We start from the raw sequence: 21,718 nt of genomic DNA, 5'->3' as shown, positions 1-21,718 counted from the left end.
AACAAATAAGTAAACAAAATACTAATAAATACAAGACGGCGTCACTATCTTCGGGTATGTACACAAAATACTAATAAGTAAACAACCCAACGTCTTATTTTTTCCAAGTATGAACTTATTGTCAAAGGTGTGTCCTCAGGGGGAGGGTTGGAGGATTTGTAGCCCTAAAAAAAATTGAGGAATTTTTTTTATTACTATAAATTTTTTTACAAAAAAATTTATGTTTTTTTTTTCGAAAAATTTAACTTTTTGGGAATTGCTAAGCATTTTGAAATGTTTTTCAAAAATAATTAATTTTCTGTGAATAGCTATGGGTTTTTTGATTATTTTTTTTGGAAAAATTAATTTTTGAATTTTTTTTCCACAAAATTTAATTCTCTGTGAATAGCTATGATTTTTAGATTTTTTTTCAAAAATTTAATTTTTTGTAAATAAGTATAGATTTTTGAATTTTTTTTCAAATTTTCCCATATTCAAAAACCAAGCCCCCTCAAAATTAAATCTTGCGGACGCCCCTGTTATTCAATTATAATTGTTGGGGTTTTTTTATAGCTTAACATGAGTTCTTTCAAGATAACGTTAAAAACACTGATAAGGGAGAAAGAAGCGGAAAAATCAACAGGTGACATCAAAATGGAGAAGGAGATAAATTAAAATCTTAATAAAATAGATATCACGGTGTCACCTCGCTAACACAAAAATACCCAATGCACTTTGTTGTCTTCTGCCATTTCCCTCGTCTCGCTTGATACGGCATGGCTATTTCATAATTTATTCCTTTTTGATAAATAAACAAAGTCCTAATTTATTCCATACTTATGCTCCGTTTCCAAAAGAACAGGAATACAATTTCTTATTGATCCCTTGTAGTTTATATAATATATATAGTGCTTGTTTTATTGGCCACCTACCCCCCGACCAACTACACCTGTACCCTTTACCCCCCCTCCCCTATCATTATTATTGAGAAGTACAGTTAGTAAATGATAGAGGGCCAAAGTAATAAATGAATGTTATGGTTGTTTGGAGTGGTTGTAGAGCAATAAAATTTTCAAGTTCGAATCGGAAAGTAATTATAAGTTCTATTAATCATCAAAATTTTAATACAAAAATGCCAAAATAAATAGGTATATAATTTTTATATATGTATTTCAACATTACAAAAGTCAAACAGAATCGTCCCAAATCTTTTCAAGTAGTATCCACGGCATATTTGTAATGGAAAGTTTCAAATTACTGACGTATATGCATATCATTTTTGATGATAACTTATACTTGGTAAATTCATATGAATTTTGTAAAATTATAAGATTATAATATATGGTGTACCTGAAATTTTGTCCCAACATCACAGGGTGTTTTAAGCAACTATTCCATATTTTTAAATCTAATTCCCCTGAATTAATCATTAGGGCTGATGAGTTAAATCACGGAGTTGGTTTGCAACACAGAAAATATGCATATTTATCATTGATTTGGAGTCGTAAATTTTAAAAATACCTGTAGATTTAGAGCTGATATCTCTAAATATGATAAATCTAACCTCAAGAAACTATTGGAATCGTACTCGAGAAATTAAATTTAACTTTTTAGTACCTGAAATAATAAATCAATTTAAACATGTTTATTTAAATTACACACATCTAATAATAAATTATTCTTAATTTATAGTTTTTAATAATATTTTGTGATCTTGTTTTTGAATCCCTAAATTTCAATTATGAGACTTTAAATCCATTTGACTAATTGTGCAAATATACTGACTTAATGAATTAATCACATTAGTATTGAAATATCAATTGAAGAATAACATTTTATATTAATTAGTTACTTAATTGAAACTTACTACATAATTATTTTGTACAAACACAAACTGAAGTTGATACTTTATTTTTGAAGGACAAATTCATCAGTTTAAATAATCAATTCAATAATTTAGTTCAGTAAAAATAATATTTCACCCTGAATACAGAAATGAAATCCACATTTACTTGCATCAATATTATAAATACAATTATAGTATTAAATTTAAGAATTTTTGGATTTAGACACATGCAATGAATTCAAGATACATTTGACAATTTATTTACTCTTCTACATATTTGCTCCAGGATCACTATGTCTTTATCGTTTTCTAATTTCTTGCACATTAAAAGAAGGACTTTTTAACTATGAAAGTAGACGTTTTCTAAGCTATTAATTCAATCAATTTAAAAATCATCGTATAATTTTACTACGCACATAGCACTTAAAAACAAGGACCATTGTATATATTAGTCTTCCTCCACCCTTATTGATGGTGAAGACCAAAATTTGCAAATTATAACTTATTGGTATACAAGACCTTAGAATGAATCAATTCCTCAATTTTCTTTTTTTTTTCCACATTATCGTCTTTCTACCTTTCAAATAAGCTATGACGTTATGAATTCCATCAACAATCTTAAATATATTTGACCTCCCAATATACATAAGCAGTGAAATTGGAACCTTCTTATGATTTAAACAAGGATAAAAAGTATGCTCTTGCTCTAAAAAAACCCCTTAATTGGATATGTGACAAATTATTGAGTTGATTGGAGGAGTGAAACGCGTCTATTACTTCATTGAATAATTCCAATGATATACTGTGTTTGATTCAGAAGATGCCCAATTCGTATTTCACCTTTAGCAAGATTAAGAAGTGTGTTTTGGGAACAAATATTAATGGAACTACATATTCCATTGTCTTTGTAACTTTTGCAATTCTAATAAATGCTACTAACTCTTTGTTTGCAAAATTAGTGCAAAATAGTTTTTTGTGATTTTTTTCGCGAATTTCGATTTGATAATTTAATTATTTTAATTCAAGTCAACCTCCAATTTATTTTCAACAGCCTCCCTCCTTTAAAAAATAGCTGAACCGACCTATTTTTTCTGAGTTACCTTATTTAATGGAAAGGTTGACCGTATCAACGGTATACACTATACATATATTACGAAATGTATATTTGTAATTAATTTTAAAAACGGTGAAGAAATAATATGATGGTGATAGTCTGAGAGTACATAAGGGATGGTTGTAGGGCTATTAACCCCTGTCCTTTAACCCCCCGATCAGTTACCTCCTTTTATTCCCAAAGATTTTGCCCCTCAGGCCATCTACCCCCTTACATTTTGCCCCTTGTACAACAAATAGCATGCATACATTCAATCTGTGAACAACCACACAAACGTAATTATTCATTTAGCTTAATTACATAAGTATCAGTTATGTATCGGACTTCTCTTGACCTGATCACTTGTCACCTCTTGAAAGTTAAAGAGGAGTTGAAATTAACTATACATTTATTTATAATTTATTAACTGTTATTATAATAATTAATAATATAATAATAAATGTATAATTAAATATATATAATAGTTGCCAGAGGTGGGAACTTGGACATGACTTGATATTTTACGTGGGATTGCAGTATAATGATTTTGTTCTTACTCTGATTAATGCGGTGTCGTAAGCTGCAGGAGGGGAAAAGACATTCCAAAATCCTTGGAAGCTATTAGTTAAATATACATATAAATGATTAGACACCTAGTAGAATTCAAGTGTGGGCTCATTACATTTGTGAATAAGGACTTTGAAGAAGAACCTATCTATCAAGAAATCCTATCGTTTTACATGTCATGGACTAATAAAAAAAAAGCAAACTAAAAAAGATAAATGTAGTTCCATCAATATTTGTACCCGAGACACACTCCTTAACCTTGCTAAAGGTGAAATACGAATTGAGTATCTTTAGAAGCAAGACACAGGAAATTATTAACAAATATATGCGTTTCACTCCTCCGATCAACTGAATAATTTATGAGATATCCAATTAAGATTGTTTTTAGAGCAAAATCTCACTTTTTATTCTTATCTAAATCACAACAAGCTTCCAGTTTTACTTGTGTATATTATAAATTAATACAATAGTCAATTAATACTTAGGACCTTCAAGTTTTCTAATCATAGGGGGGTAAAAAGACGGATATTCTAGGTTATACGTCTCTTCTAATATTCATAATATTAAGATTTAATATATCTCATCAAATACAAGATAATAATTATATGCATCTCATTCAGTATTTTGAATCTTTCATAACAAATATACCGTTGATATTACTTGAGAAGATTTTGGATCCTATTTGATTTTTGTGATGTTGAAACACATATACTAAAAATTAGATATAATTAACCTATTTATTTTGGATATACATTACTCTACTTCACCGTATTTAAGGAGTTATCCGAAAATCCAACCTCAGACATTTATTATAACATCATGTGTATACTCGATCAATATAATCTATCCCTAAATTCATAGTATAAATAACCTACGAAAAATCAATATTTTGGCAATTTTTGGTCATGGTTTAAGAATATTGGAATAAGAATATTCAAAATGGCAAAGCAATCAGGCTAAGTATCTATTTTAATTGAAATTTTTATCGATTTTAGTATTTAAATTTTGATGATTTATAGAACTCATAATTACTTTTCAATTGGAACTTGAATGTTTTATTGCTCAACAACCGCTCCAAACAACCCTAACATTCATTTATTACTTTGGCCCTCTATCAATTACTAACTGCACTTCTCAATAATAAAAATAAAAAAGGAGGGAAGGAGGTCGGGTAAAGGTTACAGGGGTATATTTGGTGGGGGGTGAAAGGACGAGGGGTAGGTGGAATGCTCTCATAAGAGAGATATGGGAGTTAGTATTACTGACTTATTTGGGTAATTACCAGATGATTTCGGGCCAATTTCGGTTTCTTTTTGGATGAAAGGTTGCGTGTTAGAATAAAGGTAAACATGTGAGATACATAGTAAATATTTTATTAAATAAAAACTTCTCAACCTAATAAACTGGCCGTTGTGATATGAATTTAAAAATTAACTTTCTTCAATCTGTTGAAATCCTCTTATACATAGATCCATTTTACAAATAAATTGTAGACGTTTGTCCCCTTAGTATGCATCATTAAAATCAGAGCGCTGCTAGCTAAAAGTACCTACGGTTCACTCAAATATTATCTAGAAATCAGCATCTTTTGCTGATTTATTCTGAATGAATTGATCATTTTTAATCAATTATTAATATTATCGGTACTATCGCAACTTAGAGAAGCATTTTTTTATTTTATTTTAGCGGGTAAAAATATAATATTTAGTCTCACCAGACGCCATAGTCCATATTTTAAATCGCTGCTTAAGGTCACACAAAAAAGGAGGAAATGAAAAGACCAAAGGCTCAACGAATAACATAGAATATTAGATAGAGCACCTAATCCAATGGAAAGAGAAAATTTATTCACACTCTTAAATGAGAGGGAATTTCGTAGTTCATACCTATTGAGTCGCTTTACGACCCATTCTTACAATATCTTTCGGACCCATGTCACTTTTATTTCAAAATTTATGGCAGGATTTGAAACACAATTATTTTATGAATGGAATAATAAATAAATTCATTTCATCAAGAAAAAAAATTATAATTCCCATACATCACACCTTCCTCTATTTATATTAATTCCTACATTTGTTAATTAATTAAACTCTATAATTGTACTCCCAATAAAGTACAATTAATTTATGTTTTAAATTGTAAATGATTTATACCTAGCTCTATTATTTTTGTACGAAAGTTTTAAAGATTATATAATCCCGCAACCTCTTGTCTCATATTCATCTACTAATATAATAAATGGTATTACAATCCAAATTTGTAAGCTTAACCTCATTATTCTTCGATTAATATAAATACACTACATACATATATTAGTTTATTAAAATATCATTATAATAAATATGATATCGTCATATGTATTTCCCTCTCTCTCTCTCTTTTTTTTGCTTCAGTCATGATCTCATTTATGTATTCTATAGAATATTTTTGTTTATGAGAAATTTTTTTCATATATTTTTCATTTTTTAAGAATCATCTCCCAAAGTGGAGAGATAATAATAACATTGCTACACGGAGATTTGAAAAATATGTAATATTTCTACCTGGGTTTTTTTCTTCCTTTTCTTGGTAGCTTGTCTGCATCTTACCCAAAACGCCCATCAGCAGGTTGGGGAGGAATAATAATAATAATAAAAAAATAATAATATCAAGGTAAAAACCATCATTCCATCCTCCTCTGGAATGTGCTCTGCCTTGCAAGTTTTTGGGGCTTTCCTCGCACGCCTCAGGAAAAAAATAAATCTTAAAAATGAAGAAACAAACCATTGGTATAGGTTCCTTCTCCTCGCTCACCCTTTTTTGAGCATTTATTTTAATGAGGAAGGAAAGAAAGTTCAATTTATTATTATAGGTGATTCAAAATACTATGTGACTAGTTTGATTTGTTTTGGTGCAAAAAAAAAAAATAATAATAATGAATTGGAGTCTCGTTCCAGCTCAAGGATCATGATACAACCACATCATGGGATTCACTAAACTGAAAAGGATAACTTCCATTGAGCTACAGCTCATTCAAATCCTTTTACAATTGCTTTACTTTGCAGCAGCACAGGTTCGTGTTTTTGATATCAATATTATTATTGTGAGCACAATTTTAATCAAGGACCCATTTAACTTTACAGGTACCTATTTTCAATCCCGATTCTGTTGTATTAGAGTTTTCTGAAGGAGCAGTCATTGGTACGAAAAAATTACTCGACACGGCAAAAACCAATGATGGCTCCGATATCATATCCTATGGAATTTTAAATGAAAACTCTGGAAGCTTTCGTCTTCAAGAGACTCGTTCATTGACACATCCTCATAAAATCAATTATTTGTATTTAGAAACTACAAAGAAGTTGGACAGAGAAAAAGTTTCCTCATATCACTTTAATATATCAGGGGAATCAAATCTTGGTCGAAGAGGATTTCTTGATTTGAGAGTGAACCTTTTAGATATTAATGATAATCCTCCAGTTTTTGAAAAGAATGAATACTCCTTATCCGTTAATGAAAGTATTGGTAACGGAGTGGAGTTGATTTCTGTGCGAGCAGTTGACGCTGACTCAGATAAAAATGGTTACGTTTCCTACAGTTTGTCCAAAGAGTTTGGAACTCACTTCTCTTTGGACAGAGACACCGGACTCATCAAAACAAAGTCTGGTTTATCATGTTCCTCTAAAAAATGTGATCTTCCGTGTCTTGAAACAAAAATTTGCAATATCCTTGTCTATGCCAAAGACTCTGGAACACCTCAGCAAAGCTCACAAACCGTTGTCAAGATCCGTTTAGTTCATCCAGCGAATGACCACACTCCTAAAATTAGTTTTAGATATTTACCAGATCAAACTTTACCTTATGCGACACTCGATGCAAGAGCATCAGCAAATACATCCGTTGCAGCTATCACAGTGACAGATCAGGATCAAGGTCGTCATGGAGAGACAATGGTTGAGTTTCTCAAAGGAAATGAAAGACATTTCTTTACTCTTGAGTCATACGGAGGTAGTTTGTACGTCGTGCGTGTGTCAGAAGGGGCAAAATTATTAGAGAGTCCCTCAAAAATTTATAACCTCACTGTAAAAGCCTCAGATAAAGGAGATCCACCCAAATATTCTCTCAGAAATCTTATTATTAAAATCAACGAAATCAACGACTATGAACCAGTGTTTTCCTCATCTGAATATAAAGCTTCTATTCAAGAAAATGCTCCCTTTGGTTCTTCAGTGATTATACTCTCAGCAACAGATAAGGATAGTAAAATCGTTCAATATTCTTTTTCTGAAGATAACGACTCGTTTTTTATTCATCCAAAGTCTGGACTCGTTACAACAAAGCGTAAAATAGATAGAGAGGCCAAGTCCAGGTTCAACTTACAAGTGCTTGCTCGAGATGGAGGCGTTGCTTACAAAGAAACTTCAGCTACACTCGATATATCTATTACAGATGTAAACGATCAAATTCCTACTTTTAAACTAGAAAAGTTTATTGCAAATGTATCTGAGAATGTACCTTTTGGTACATCTGTACTCCAAGTTATTGCACTAGACGGAGATCAAGGCTCAAACGGAACAATTCGCTACAAATTAAAAGGTACGCAGGATTTTTCCATCAATCATGAGAGTGGAGAAATTTTGACGAAAACGAACATGGATGCAGAACAATCTAAGGAGTACAAGTTCACGGTTATCGCTCAAGACCAAGGGTCAATTCATTCCCTCTCTTCAACTGCATCTGTGATTGTTCACGTTCTAAATATGAATGATAATGATCCCTTATTTTATCCATGGGAATACATTTTCGATTTAGGTGAAGATGTTGAATTACAGTTAATGGCTAATGATCCAGATAAAGACTCGAATCTTACTTTTAGTTGGGAAGGGAACGCTCCTACAGGATTCGAATTGAATGCATCAAACGGCATTGTGAGAAAAAAGTCAAGCAATAATAATATCCGATTACCTTCCTCTAATTCCTTTTACGTAACTGTAACGGATAGTGATGGACGAAAGTCTCTAAAAACAGCAAGAATTAGGTTCAAAGGAGAAAGATCCGATGCATCTAAAATTGTACTTCAAACTACATATGAATTTGAATTACTGGAAGATTCTACAATAGACCGAATAAATATACGTGAACTGGGAAAAGTTGGTGCAAAAGTTCCTGGAGCAAAATTTTCAATCATTGACGGCGATGCTAATTCATTCTTCAGCATTAAAGACAAGACCGGAGTTATATCGACAACAAAGAAGATTGATCGAGAAATGATAGATTTCTTTCATTTAAAAATTTTAGTTGAGAAGGGAGAAGATTCATTTGGATTCATTTTTGCAAATATTACTATTTTGGATGTAAATGACAATGCTCCTCAGATCCTAGAGGATTTGCCTATTGTCACTAAAGTAGAGCGTCACTCTCCAGTAGGCCACTATATCCATCGAATAAATGCTCAAGACAAAGATATAGGAGATAATGGAAAGTTATTTTTCGAGTTAAGATCTGGATCCTATGATGGACTATTCATTATTCAGCCTCATAGTGGGATTTTAAGCCTGAATAAAACATTGGATAATTATGTAAAAGAATTTAAAGATATTAAAGTTTCTATAACTGACTTAGGCAATCCTAGGAACGAAATATCTGTTGACATCACAGTGCAAGTTCTCGATACTAACGACCATGCGCCTATATTTGATTTTCACCATTATGAAATTTCTGTGTCAGAATCTACTTTCGTAAATACCAGGATAATATCACTTACTGCCCTGGATTTGGATCCTTATGACAAAATTACTTATTCAATTGTTGATGGAAATGATGACAAATTTGGTATTTTTCCGGACGGGGAATTGTATTTGAAGGATTCTTTGGATAGAGAGGATGTTGCATACTATTCGGTTACAGTTGAGGCGTCTGATAATGGCATAGGAGCACGATCATCAAGTGCAACTGTGGTGATTTATGTGACTGACGAAAATGACAATGCACCCATTTTCGAAAAAAAAAACTACGTTTACTATCTGCATGAGAATGAGAACGATGAAACTGTCGTGGGCCGTGTCACTGCATCAGATAGAGATATTGATCGTAATGCTGAACTGGAATATATGTTTGTAACCACGTCTCCAGAGTACTTTCATATCGACAGTGTCTCTGGTTTTATATCCTCCAATAAAAGAATTGACAGAGAAGCTCTTATAAAAGAAACGGGTCAGGACTTTTTTCAATTTGATGTTCAAGTTCGGGATAATGGAATTACACGATTATTTGATAAAACTTCGGTGAGTGTTATAATCATTGATCGAAATGATAATGCTCCAAAATTTAGTGAAAAAATTTACGAGGTTCAAGTGTCTGAAAATGCCAAAATTGGTTCAGAAATAATATCTGTTCATGCAGAAGACATCGATAAAAATGAAAATGGATTTGTAATCTATAGCATAATCGATAACGATCGTGAATTATTTGAAATCGATTCAAAGAGTGGTACAATCCGGCTCACATCTATTCTGGATCGAGAAAAAAGAGACAAACATATTTTAAAAATACTTGGAACTGATATGGGAAATCCATCTTTATCATCAACAACGACCGTCTATATCCAAGTCAAAGATGAAAATGACAATTTCCCCATTTTTGCTCAAAGGAATATGACTATATCACTCTCTGAGTCAACCAAGATTGGAGAAGAGGTCTATAGATTCAAGGCACATGATGCTGATAGTGGTGATAATGCTCGTATAAGATATTCCCTGAGTGGAGGAAATCACCGTAATGTATTTCATCTAGACACGTACTCAGGAGTTTTAACACTCAGTGGAGAATTGGACTATGAATCTCGTAAAGAATATAGACTTACTATTGGTGCCTCAGATATGGGTATTCCTTCACACAATGGAGCTTCTTCAGTAATTGTTCAAGTTTTAGATGCTAATGATAACGCTCCATCATTTCCTTCATCGGCTATTCTAATACCGGTTAAGGAAGGAATAGCTATCGGATCTCAAATTCATAAAATTGATGCTATTGATCCGGACTCTAGAGACAATGGAAAATTCACTTTTGCATTTGTGCCTCCTTCTTCCATTTTTCAAATCAATCAATTCACTGGAGTAATCACTACAAAAGAAGAACTTGATCGTGAGTATAAGGAAACATATACTTTAACTGTGGCGGCTACAGACTTAGGAAAACCCTCACATACTTCAAAAAAAGTGATAACCGTTAAATTAGACGACATAAATGACAATGCTCCAAAAATAACATCCTTAAATACAGCTCTAATTTTACCCGAAACTCGTCAAGGCTCTTTGATAACACAAGTCAGAGCTGAAGATAAGGATGCGGCTCTGAATGGACTAATAACTTATGAGCTACAAGAAAAGAACGATTACTTAACTCTAGAAAGACATACTGGAAAGCTAATTTTAGCCCAAGTATTTCCTGAATTTATGAAAGATACTCTACTGACAGTTGTAGCTCGTGATGAGGCAGTGAGGTCTTCAAGAAAATCCTCCACTGGCACCATCGTTGTGATTGTAGGTAGGAATTCTCCTGGTCCCAATTTTGAGCAAGATATTTATATAGCATCCATCAAAGAAAACAGTCCCACAGGAACACCAATCGGGACTGTTGCTTTGAGTTCAGGTTCTAATGATAAAATTGAGTATTATGTCGTTGGATCTGAAAGTCAGAAAGGGAAGGAAAGAGACTTAATTACTGTTGATAAGACCTCGGGTCAAGTTAGAACAACACGGAAACTAGATCGGGAAGCTGAAGGTGATACCATCAATATATCTATTGTTGCAATTATTGGTCAAGATCTCATGTCTAGATGTAAAATGATAGTGACTCTTCTCGATGAAAACGATTCCCCTCCAGAATTTGATGAATCCACCGACATTATTATCTCGGAAGATTTTTGTCAGGGCATGACTTAGGCTTTATTCGAGCTATTGATCCGGATAAAGACTCCCATATTACTTATGAATTGGATAAATCGACGCAAGACTATTTATCTATTAATCAATTAACTGGTAGACTCACATTAACTAAAAGTGTGGATAGAGAGAAAAAGTCTTCCCTGGAAGTTTTAGTCACAGCTTCAGATGGAAAACATACTTCAGAATGGAAAAAGAACATACAAGTAAAAAAAGTTTTTTTCTTTTAAAAAATCATGTTTTATATTTCTGTGATATCTTTCTTAGGTTCTGGACGTAAACGATAATCCTCCTGTGTTTGTCAGTACTCATTTTTCATTTGATATTTTGGAAACATCAGAAAGAGGAACAATTATTGGCCGTATTGAGGCACATGATTCAGATGAAGGAAAAAATGGAAATTTAGTTTATCGCCTTATATCCGAGTGGGGTTCCAGTACGTTTACTCTAGATCCAACCTCTGGTGTTCTTTCTCTATCTGGACAACTTGATCATGAAGAAATTCAGCATTACATACTTGAAGTATCAGCTAGTGATGGAGGTGATCCCATTCTCACAACAACAGTAACCGTTTATGTTAACGTCAAAGATGTCAATGATAATCCACCAGAAATTGAAAAAGTTTTATACGAAGTTAACATAAAGGAAGATTCAGCAATTGGTTCTCCTGTTGTTCAAATCATGGCCTCTGACCGAGATTCACGTAAGTTGTTTACCTTTTTTAATTACAATCATTTGAATTAACATGAAAAATAATTTTATTTACTTTCAGGCAAAAACACGGATATAGTGTTTTCATTAGATGATAGTGTTCAGGACACTTTTAAAGTATATTCAAATGGAACCATCACAACCAAAACACTTTTGGATCGTGAAAAAGTGTCTTTTTATACATTTACAGTTCGAGTAAAAGACTCCCCTGACTTTGGATTGACGGCAACGACTGTTGTTCAAATAACAGTTGTAGATGTTAACGACGAACCCCCTATATTTAATAATCGGGCAAATGATGGAGTCATTCCTGGATATGTATTTGAAAACTCTCCTCCCAATACTCCAATTATTACTCTAGAGACTGAAGATAAAGATGAAGGAAAAAATTCCGAGATTCGCTATTATTTGGACGATTCTCATCTGGGTAAATTTAGTGTTGGAAGAATTGACGGGGTTCTGAGAACAGGTATACCACTAGATAGGGAAGAAAAGGAGTATTACATGTTATCAGTAACTGCTGTTGATGGAGGAATCCCTTCATTATCCTCCAAAGTGGATATACTTATTCATGTCAAAGATATTAACGATAATGGTCCAGTTATTAATCCAAAACATTATAGTGCCTCAGTCATGGAAAACGCTTCCATTGGAATGGAAATAGTATCAACTTCAGCAACAGACAAAGACTCAGAGATGTTTGGTCGTTTACGCTATAGTATAATATCAGGAGACTCCAGCGGGGACTTTGCAATTGGTGAATATTCAGGAATTTTGAGAGTGAACAAAAAATTAGATTACGAAAGAAAAAATAGTTATGAATTAACTATTCAGGCTGAAGATGGCGGCGACTCGGGTGGCTCTACCAAATATGATACAGCCTCAGTCACGATTGTTATATTGGATACGAATGATAATGCTCCCCTATTTATGCATTCACCATATATGGCTCGTATCATCGAGAATGCAATCAATACTCATGATCCTATTTTTAAAATAGAGGCCAAAGATAAGGATGATCCTCCATTTAATTCAATAGAATATAATCTGAGAAATACACACAATGACTTATTTTCCATTAATTCTCTTAGTGGTGAGATTTTTGTTCAACGAAACGTTGATAGAGAAGAAAACGATCCAATTATGATACTTGAAGTCATAGCCATGGACTCAGGTAATAAGATTTAATATACAATTTATACCTAGATAGCTACATATTTTAATATTTATTCATTGTTATATTTTATTTTTAAGGTTCTCCACGTTTAACAGGCACAGGGACCTTGTCTGTGGTCATTGATGACGTGAATGACAATCCTCCGGAATTTGAAAATAGCATATATCATTTTTATACTCCTGAAAATGAGGCCATTGGAAGTACAGTAGCTCAAGTATTAGCGTTTGATCTTGATATTGGACTAAATGCCAAAATAGTTTATTCCATCGAAGATTCTTCCCAAACGTTCTCTATTAATCCAAATGAAGGTACCATTACCACGAACATTGTTTTAGATAGAGAAAAAGTTTCAGAGTATTACTTCAGAGTTACTGCAACAGATAGCTCTCCCTTTATATCTCTGAGCAGTCAAGCTGAAGTTAAAGTATTTGTTGAAGATATAAACGATAACAAGCCTGTGATTCATATCGGAAATACAACCGATTTTTTTATACCTCCAACTCTACAACCCGGAAATTTTGTCCTTGGGATATTTGCCACTGATGAAGACAAAGGAGATAATGGAAAGTTGTCGTATCGAATTGTAGGAAAAGATGGGAAATACTTTTCTATTGATAGAAACAACGGTGTCGTAACAGCCTCCAATAATTTCAAACCAAAATTTTCGTACGAATTAACTATTGTAGCTTCTGATAACGGGCCTCCATTAAACCGTTTAACTTCTTCCCAAAAAATGTTCGTCTACCTCGCTGAAGATTTAAGTGTTCCTGTTTTTAATCAATATGATGAAACTTCTCTAGATATTCCTGAGGATACTCCTATTGGATCAGTAATTTGGAGTGCAGCCGCATCTCCCACTAAAGGTGAAGTTGAAAGTGTACACTATGGTGTAGCGGGAGGAAATGTTGGGTTCGTGTTTAGTATTAATGCATCTACTGGTGATTTATTCATTCAGTCTGCTCTCGATTATGAGTCAGTAAAATCATATAAACTTTGGATTAAATCTTTCTATGAAACCAGACCCCTTTTCTTCAACGCTTATCAAGTACAAATCAAAATCCTTGATACAAACGACAATGCACCTAAATTCGAGAAGATTTTGAATAAAATATCCATCCCTGAGGGAATATTTCCTCCCTTTGATGTCACGGAAATAAACGCCATAGATAGGGATACAGGTCTAAATGGAGACGTTTCCTATAGTCTCTTAGATTCATCTAATAATTCCTTATTCACGATTGATTCTTATTCTGGAACTATTCGATGTACTAGAGAATTGGATAGAGAAGAAAATGATAGATACGCCATTCAGGTTATAGCGTCTGATAAAGGAACCCCAGCTCTTTCAAGCACGGCTACAATTCTCTTAACAGTAGAAGATGTCAATGACAATGCTCCAAAGTTCAGTCGGCTTTATTCAGTTAATTTAACAGAAAATATTCGACCAGGAACTGTGATTTTGACGGTTGAAACGGATGATAAAGACTCTCCGCCCAATTCTAACGTATCATACTCTTTTATATCAAACCCTGATAATATTTTCAAAATCGATCCCTTTTCGGGAGAGATATCAGTTATTGGACATATTGACAGAGAACTACAAGATGAATTCGCACTAAGAGTCCAAGCTACAGACGGAGCCTGGAAGTTAGAAACAATTGTGACTGTTACAATTCAAGATGAAAATGACAACGTACCCATCTTTGACCAGGATGTTTACAATTTTATATATCCACAAAGATTAAATGAAACAAAGATTAAAGATAGTTTCGTTGGAAAGGTTAATGCACTAGACCGTGATGCATCCGGAGGCAATTCAGTCCTATCTTATAGCTTGGCTCATGTATCAGATTATTTCAAAATTGAGAGTGGTTCTGGGAAAATTTCAACAAAGAAACTTTTAAACTACAAAGGCTCAAACGATGGATATGTTGCTGATAATTCCTATAAAATACGTGTCCTTGCTACTGATGCTGGAACACCACCAATGAGTAGTGAATGCCAAGTTGTGATCACATTAATTGATGGTAACAATCATGCCCCAAAATTTAAATCTTCAAGGAAAGAAGCAATTGCAATACCATCCAATATTCCTGACAATTCAGTTGTTTATCGATTAGAAGCCACAGACAAGGATTCAACATCAAGACTTAATTTCCAAATAGTTAACAAAAATCCTCTGTTCTCATTAGATTCGTCCACAGGAGAAATAAAAGTTCACTCAGGAAATTTAATAATAGGCACAGAATTCAATCTTCATGTTTCTGTTGACGATGGAAGAGATATAAAGGATTTCCAAGACCTGCAGTTTATAATAACTGGTGATAACCTCTTTAGTCCAGAGTTTCTTTCCCCAGCTACAAGAATATACATTCGAGAAGACGAGGCTGTTGGAAACACGATTGTGACCCTAACTGCCGATGATGAAGATGAAGGCATTAATGGAGTTATCGAATATGAAATAATTAAAGGGGATCTTGAAGGTACATTTTCAATTAATCCATCTAATGGAAAAATAACCGTGAAAAAAAGTCTCGACTATGAGAAAGTACCCGTTTATAATATTCTCGTTAGAGCAAAGGACATGGGATTCAATTCTAAATCTGCTACGGCTAGTGTTAAAATCATTCTTCATGACGTCGATGATAACCAAATTTATTTTGACAAGGATCATTATGAAGCCTTTTTGATGGAAAATTCAGATCCTGGAACTGTTGTAACTCAAATAATTGCAATAGATCAGGATTCTCCAAAGCATTCACAAATACAATATTCTATATCTTCTGCTAATCTTAATTTTAGAATTGATCCAGATAGTGGAATCGTCCAATCCAAAACAACATTCGATTTTGAAGAAATTCCATTTGAAGAATTTGAGGTATCTGCTAATTCCTCCAATTACATTGCTCGAACGACACTGCGTGTAAACATCAAAGGAGAAAATGAGTTTTACCCTAAATTTAAACAGCCTGTATTTCAATTCGCCATATCTGAAACAAGTCATCTGGGAAGTTCCATCGGACAAGTTGAAGCAGATGACTATGATGCCGGAGAAGATGGAATAGTCTACTATTATTTTGTTGGAGCTAGTAATGCAGCTGGATTTCAAATAGATCCTGAGAGTGGAATCATTTCTGTTCAAAAGAAATTAGATCGTGAATCACAAAATCGCTATGTCCTGACGGTTCTTGCTAAAAATCATGGCAGTATACTCGGAAACGATACTGATGAAGCTCAAATTATTATTCAAGTGCAAGATGGTAACGATCCTCCTGTCTTTAGTATGGAATTATATTCAGCAGAAGTAAGCGAGGATGCAAGTCTTGGAACAAGAGTGTTGTCGGTGTCTGCAGTTGATAAGGATGTAAGACCAAGAAATAGTCACTTTAGTTACAGTCTGACAAGCTCCTCTCCATTCTCTATTGGATCAAGTTCGGGAGTCATTTCCGTGGCTGGGAAATTGGATCGTGAAACGTCCTCTTTATACAATCTTACTGTTCAAGCCGTTGACAATGGATCACCTCCTGCAACCGGAACAACAGTCGTACGTGTCTTTATCAGTGATGTGAACGACTCGCCTCCTGTTTTAGATGAACGTATTGGGCATATTAAAGAAAATAGTCCACCTAACTCATTCGTCATGCAACTTTCTGCTTCAGATCCAGATTTACCCCCAAACTCTGGCCCTTTCCGATTTATTTTAAGAGAAAATCCTTACATTACTTTGGAATCAAACTCTGGGATCATTCGAACTAAAAGTGCAATGGACAGAGAAAAAATTCCATCAATCACGGCTTTTATAGAAGTTGAAGATTCAGGTCGTCCTCCATTAAGTGCAGAATATCAAGTTGAAATTCAAATCAGTGATGAAAATGATAATCCATCAAGTCCACGTAATTTAGACATAATAGTAACAAGTTACGAAGGAACTTTTCCTGGAGGTATTATTGCTCCAATTCAGCCTTCAGATCCTGACATTGTGGGTAACTATCAATGTAAGCTCCTACGAGGTCCTGATAAAATATTTTATTTGAATGAGAATTGTAATGTTTCTGCCGGGCGAATTCAAAATGGAAGAGAATATGAACTTACGGTAGAAGTAAATGATGGTCGCCATCCAGATGTAAAAGTTCATGCAAATTTAATATTTCAAAGTTTTAGTTTGTCAGCAGTTCAAGAATCTGTTGTAGTACGTTTTTACAATCGATCTTCGTCAGACGTATTAGACTTCTTCAATGGAATTAAAAGAGGCAAATCTCATAATCTTGAGCTCATTAGCATATCAAAGTCTGTTGGGGATGAAGAATTTGATGCGTTTATTATAAGCAAATCAGGAGATGAAGTTCATGGACATCACCAAACAAAAAGTTACTTGCAATCCATAGGCCAATTTGATGGCATTAGTCTAAATTTTGATCCTTGCTCTAATAACCCGTGTCTTCACTTTGGACAATGTTCCTCACGTAAAATATTTGTCAATCACTCCACCTCTATTGTTGAGTCCTCAGATACCATATTTAACTCTCCTTTACTTCTACAAGATGTACGTTGTATTTGTACTCCAGAGTACGCGGGAAGTCGTTGCCAAATTCAAAAAAATCCATGCAACCCTAACCCATGTTTAGAGGGAGGTAACTGCGTTGTGAGATCTGAGTCCTCATTTCAGTGTCTTTGTCCACCTTTGAGAGGTGGTGATTTATGTGAAACGACTCAAACAGATGTTTGTTCACCAAATCCTTGCTTTAATGGCGGTTCATGCCAAAAAGGAAGTCGTGATAGTTTCTTTTGTAGATGCCGACCAGGTTATCAAGGTGATCGCTGTGAAAGAGCTGTAGATTCATGTCTCAGAAATCCTTGCCTAAATGGAGGAGTTTGTATATCTCAAAAACCAGATTATAGATGTAGATGTCCGGATAACTTTTATGGAAATCGGTGTGAACTTTCAACATTTGGGTTCGATGAACTTTCTTTTGCTGCCTTTCCACCTTTAGACTCAAATACCAATGACATTTCCATCACTTTTGCAACGACAAAGGCTAATTCGCTGCTCGTTTATAATCACGGAGAAGTTTCTGGTGGAAGATCTGACTTTTTAGCTCTAGAGTTAGTGAGAGGAAGGCCTAAATTCTCTTGGGGAGCTGCAAGAACTGCAGTTACAATACTTGAATTACCAAGGAAAATTAACAATGGAAGGTGGTATAAAGTTACAGCTACGAGGAACAACAGAGTTGCATCTTTGAGTATTGAAGATTGCACTGAATCAGCAGAATACTGTAAGCTTTGTCAACAAGACGATTCTAGGTGTTTCAGTAAAGATCTAGGAGAAGCAGGGTAAGTTATTTTAACCTTACTTAATTTTAAAATATTTTTAAATTATTATTCAAAAAATTTTAAACTTTTAGGACTTTGGTGTTTGGAAACAATCCCATGTACTTAGGAGGACTTCAATCAGAAATTCCGTTTCTTGAACGTCCCGGCCAACTCTCCTCAGATGATTTTGTTGGCTGCATTAAAACTCTCACCATTAATGGAAATGAAAAAGATTTCCAAAAGGATGCTCTGAACACAAGTAGAATATCATCAACATGTAATTTTGATAATCCTTGTCACAAAGGGAATGAATGTGGAGAAACTGGTACATGTCTCCCTCTTTGGTCTCGGCATCAATGTTCATGCGGAACGGAAGAAATTAAATCCATAGATTGTGACGCATCATTCGCTCCATTTACACTTATGGAAGAAAATCAGATTGATTTCATTCCTACCCAGAAATTTCGTCGATCTAGAAGTTTGCACTCATTATATTCCCATTTAAACAAATGGAATGATGAACCTTCCCTTCAAAACCATGAAGAATATACTTTATCTGCTTTATCTTTGACTTTCCGTTCATTACAAGACAATGCAGTCTTATTAACATCAAAAGATATCACTGGTATATCTAAAATACTTATTATCAATGGTATTTTAGTGTATCAATCGTCTGGAGTCGGACTTCCGGAAATTAACATGACAAGTGGGCATCAAGTAAACGATGGATTGTGGCATTCCTTGAAACTGGACTCAAATGACAAGGTCCTCAATCTGTTTTTAGACAATGCTAAAGTGGGATACGATATTGAGTTTGCATCTGCTCATAAATTTCTTGATAGAAATATAGAAAAAATTAGCTTAGGGTTCAAAGACTCTGATAAAGGTATTTTTAAATCGAAGTTATATGAGAATAAAATTGCTGATTTTGTAATTGTTTGCTTATTTTAGGTTTTAGAGGATGTATGACTAATTTTACAATCAACCAAGAGCTGCAGACTCCTTTTCCAACATCAGCCCAGGAAAAATTGTTATTTAAGGTTCAATCTCCACTTAGTAAGACCTTATCTAATGGTTGTGACTTAAATGTGCTAGAATCGACTCGGGAATCTCAAGCGATTGATATTGGTGTTGCTTTAGTCATCGCATTTTTTTGTGATATTATTTACTTGTTTCGGCTGCTCCTGTTTGGCATTCCGCATCAGAAAATGGTTGAATAAAAACTCAATTATAGGTAATAAGCCACGTAGCCAGGTTAGTGCTGGAGCTGAATTTAATAGTGGCGAAAATCATCAACAGTTGCCTCCATCTACAGTCAGAGGCTCCGGTGTTGGAGGCAATGACCATGAGGTAGCAAGCGATGTCATGATGCTTAAATCTGTCGGAAACAAACCGGACATAATTGAAGCAGATGACATTATTCTTCATCCCAGATCAACTCATATTCACGACCCAAATCCATCTTCATTTTATGATCGCATACCTGAACATTATGATCTGGATAACGCTAGTTCAATTGCTCCGTCAGATATTGATGTAGCATATCATTATAAAGCTTATAGAAGTGGGCGAAAATCATCTCTCCCATTTAAGAAGAAAAGAGGATTCCCTAGCAATATAACCAATACTCCATTAGCTAGATTGAGTCCGAGTAGTGAAATATCTCACAACACACCTCGAATTCTTACATTAGGAGATTTAAGTGGCAAGTCATTACCCCCTGGTCTTGTTGATAGAGGCCTCAGTAGTCCACTAAGTAACATGAGTCGTAGCTCGGGAAAACGTACTTTAACTAGTGAAAACGTTGCAAGGTTTAACGGTGCTAAAAATTCATCTACACTAGTAAATACAATGGACATGGTTGTAGGAAGTGAGGATCCCAGAAAAAAAACAAATAAGACTCCAACTAGCACGAATGTACGATCTTCATCTAGTTCCAGTTCAGAAGACGGCGACAATGATGACGATTCATTCACTTGTTCTGAATATGACTACGATGAAATCAATCATCCCTCTGCTAATAAAGACACTAGACCACTTGTAACAGGTGGAACAAACAGTACGCTTGCATTCAGTAAACTCATGGGTTTAGAACCTGAGAATAACGGGTATTTTCGTGACGCATCCGATGAAGATGATGATGAGGACGAACATTTTCCTAGATCCCGTCCATCTTCAAGAGGAGTGCGCTCATGGGAAAGTTTACTAAGTTGGACTCCTGATTATGAATCCTTTTCAGGGGTCTTTAGAGACATTGCTGAACTTCCCCACAACCATTGTTCCTTATTAATCGATGGAGATTGTGATCGACCAAATCCTTTAGGAGAAAGAGCAGGAAATAATACAGAAGAAGAATATATTTAAAAACCTTATATTTTTGTTACCAATTTCATATTTAGTGCCATTTATGCTTATTTTAAGCATTTATTTTATAAATTGTATACTGTTAACTGTGTTATTCGTATTATATTACTTATTATCCCTTAGGTATGTTAAAAATATTTCAATGCTAAATAATATTCAATGACTCAAAAAACATTGAAATAAAATTACACAAATATTATACCTATCGCATAACAACATTGATCATTCTTCGTGGCCTGTCGGCTTTACTACACACGTATGCATAACTCAAGCAGTATAATAATGACACGTTTCTCTTGAAAATTTAGGCCAATAGAGCTCTCGAGCTTTAAACAAAAAATGTCATCATAGGTGTAATATATCAAATCGTATGAAAACACACTTCCGGTTCACAAACGCTTATTTTAATCAACCTAACGATCCATTTAGTTTTTGTTAAAAAACTAAAATTCAAAATTAAATATATAATTTATTCTACAGTTGAATAATACTGGCTATTTTTTTATTCTCAGTGATATCTTTTACCGAGTTACATTACCACATGAGTTAATTTCTCTAGGTATTGTTTAAACAATAAATGATATTTATAAGAAGACATTTGTTGGAATCAGTCCAAAAAATCCTTTTTAAAGACAAAAATAATTGCACTTAACCCTCGTGAGCAGAGTTTATACGATCTGACGAAAAATTAAGTATAACGTAGGCTTACGAATAAGTATAACAAGTTTCAAATTCTAGGTAATTTG

General features: G+C 34.1%; 1 protein-coding gene across 1 annotated transcript; it reads left to right on the top strand.

Annotated features, from left to right (window-relative positions):
* The first annotated feature begins 6,255 nt into the window (after positions 1-6,255).
* Positions 6,256-21,124, top strand: LOC121123122 (cadherin-related tumor suppressor-like). Its single transcript, XM_040718234.2, is given in 9 exon segments — positions 6,256-6,540; positions 6,611-11,396; positions 11,399-11,616; positions 11,678-12,113; positions 12,183-13,295; positions 13,376-18,629; positions 18,701-19,494; positions 19,560-19,825; positions 19,827-21,124. Coding segments are annotated over 9 exon segments (14,103 nt in total). The 5' UTR covers positions 6,256-6,450; the 3' UTR covers positions 20,973-21,124.
* Positions 21,125-21,718: the final 594 nt, after the last annotated feature.

Source organism: Lepeophtheirus salmonis, chromosome 8, assembly GCF_016086655.4.
Source record: "Lepeophtheirus salmonis chromosome 8, UVic_Lsal_1.4, whole genome shotgun sequence".
NCBI lineage: Eukaryota > Metazoa > Arthropoda > Copepoda > Siphonostomatoida > Caligidae > Lepeophtheirus > Lepeophtheirus salmonis.
This window is presented reverse-complemented; position numbering and strand designations above follow the sequence as displayed.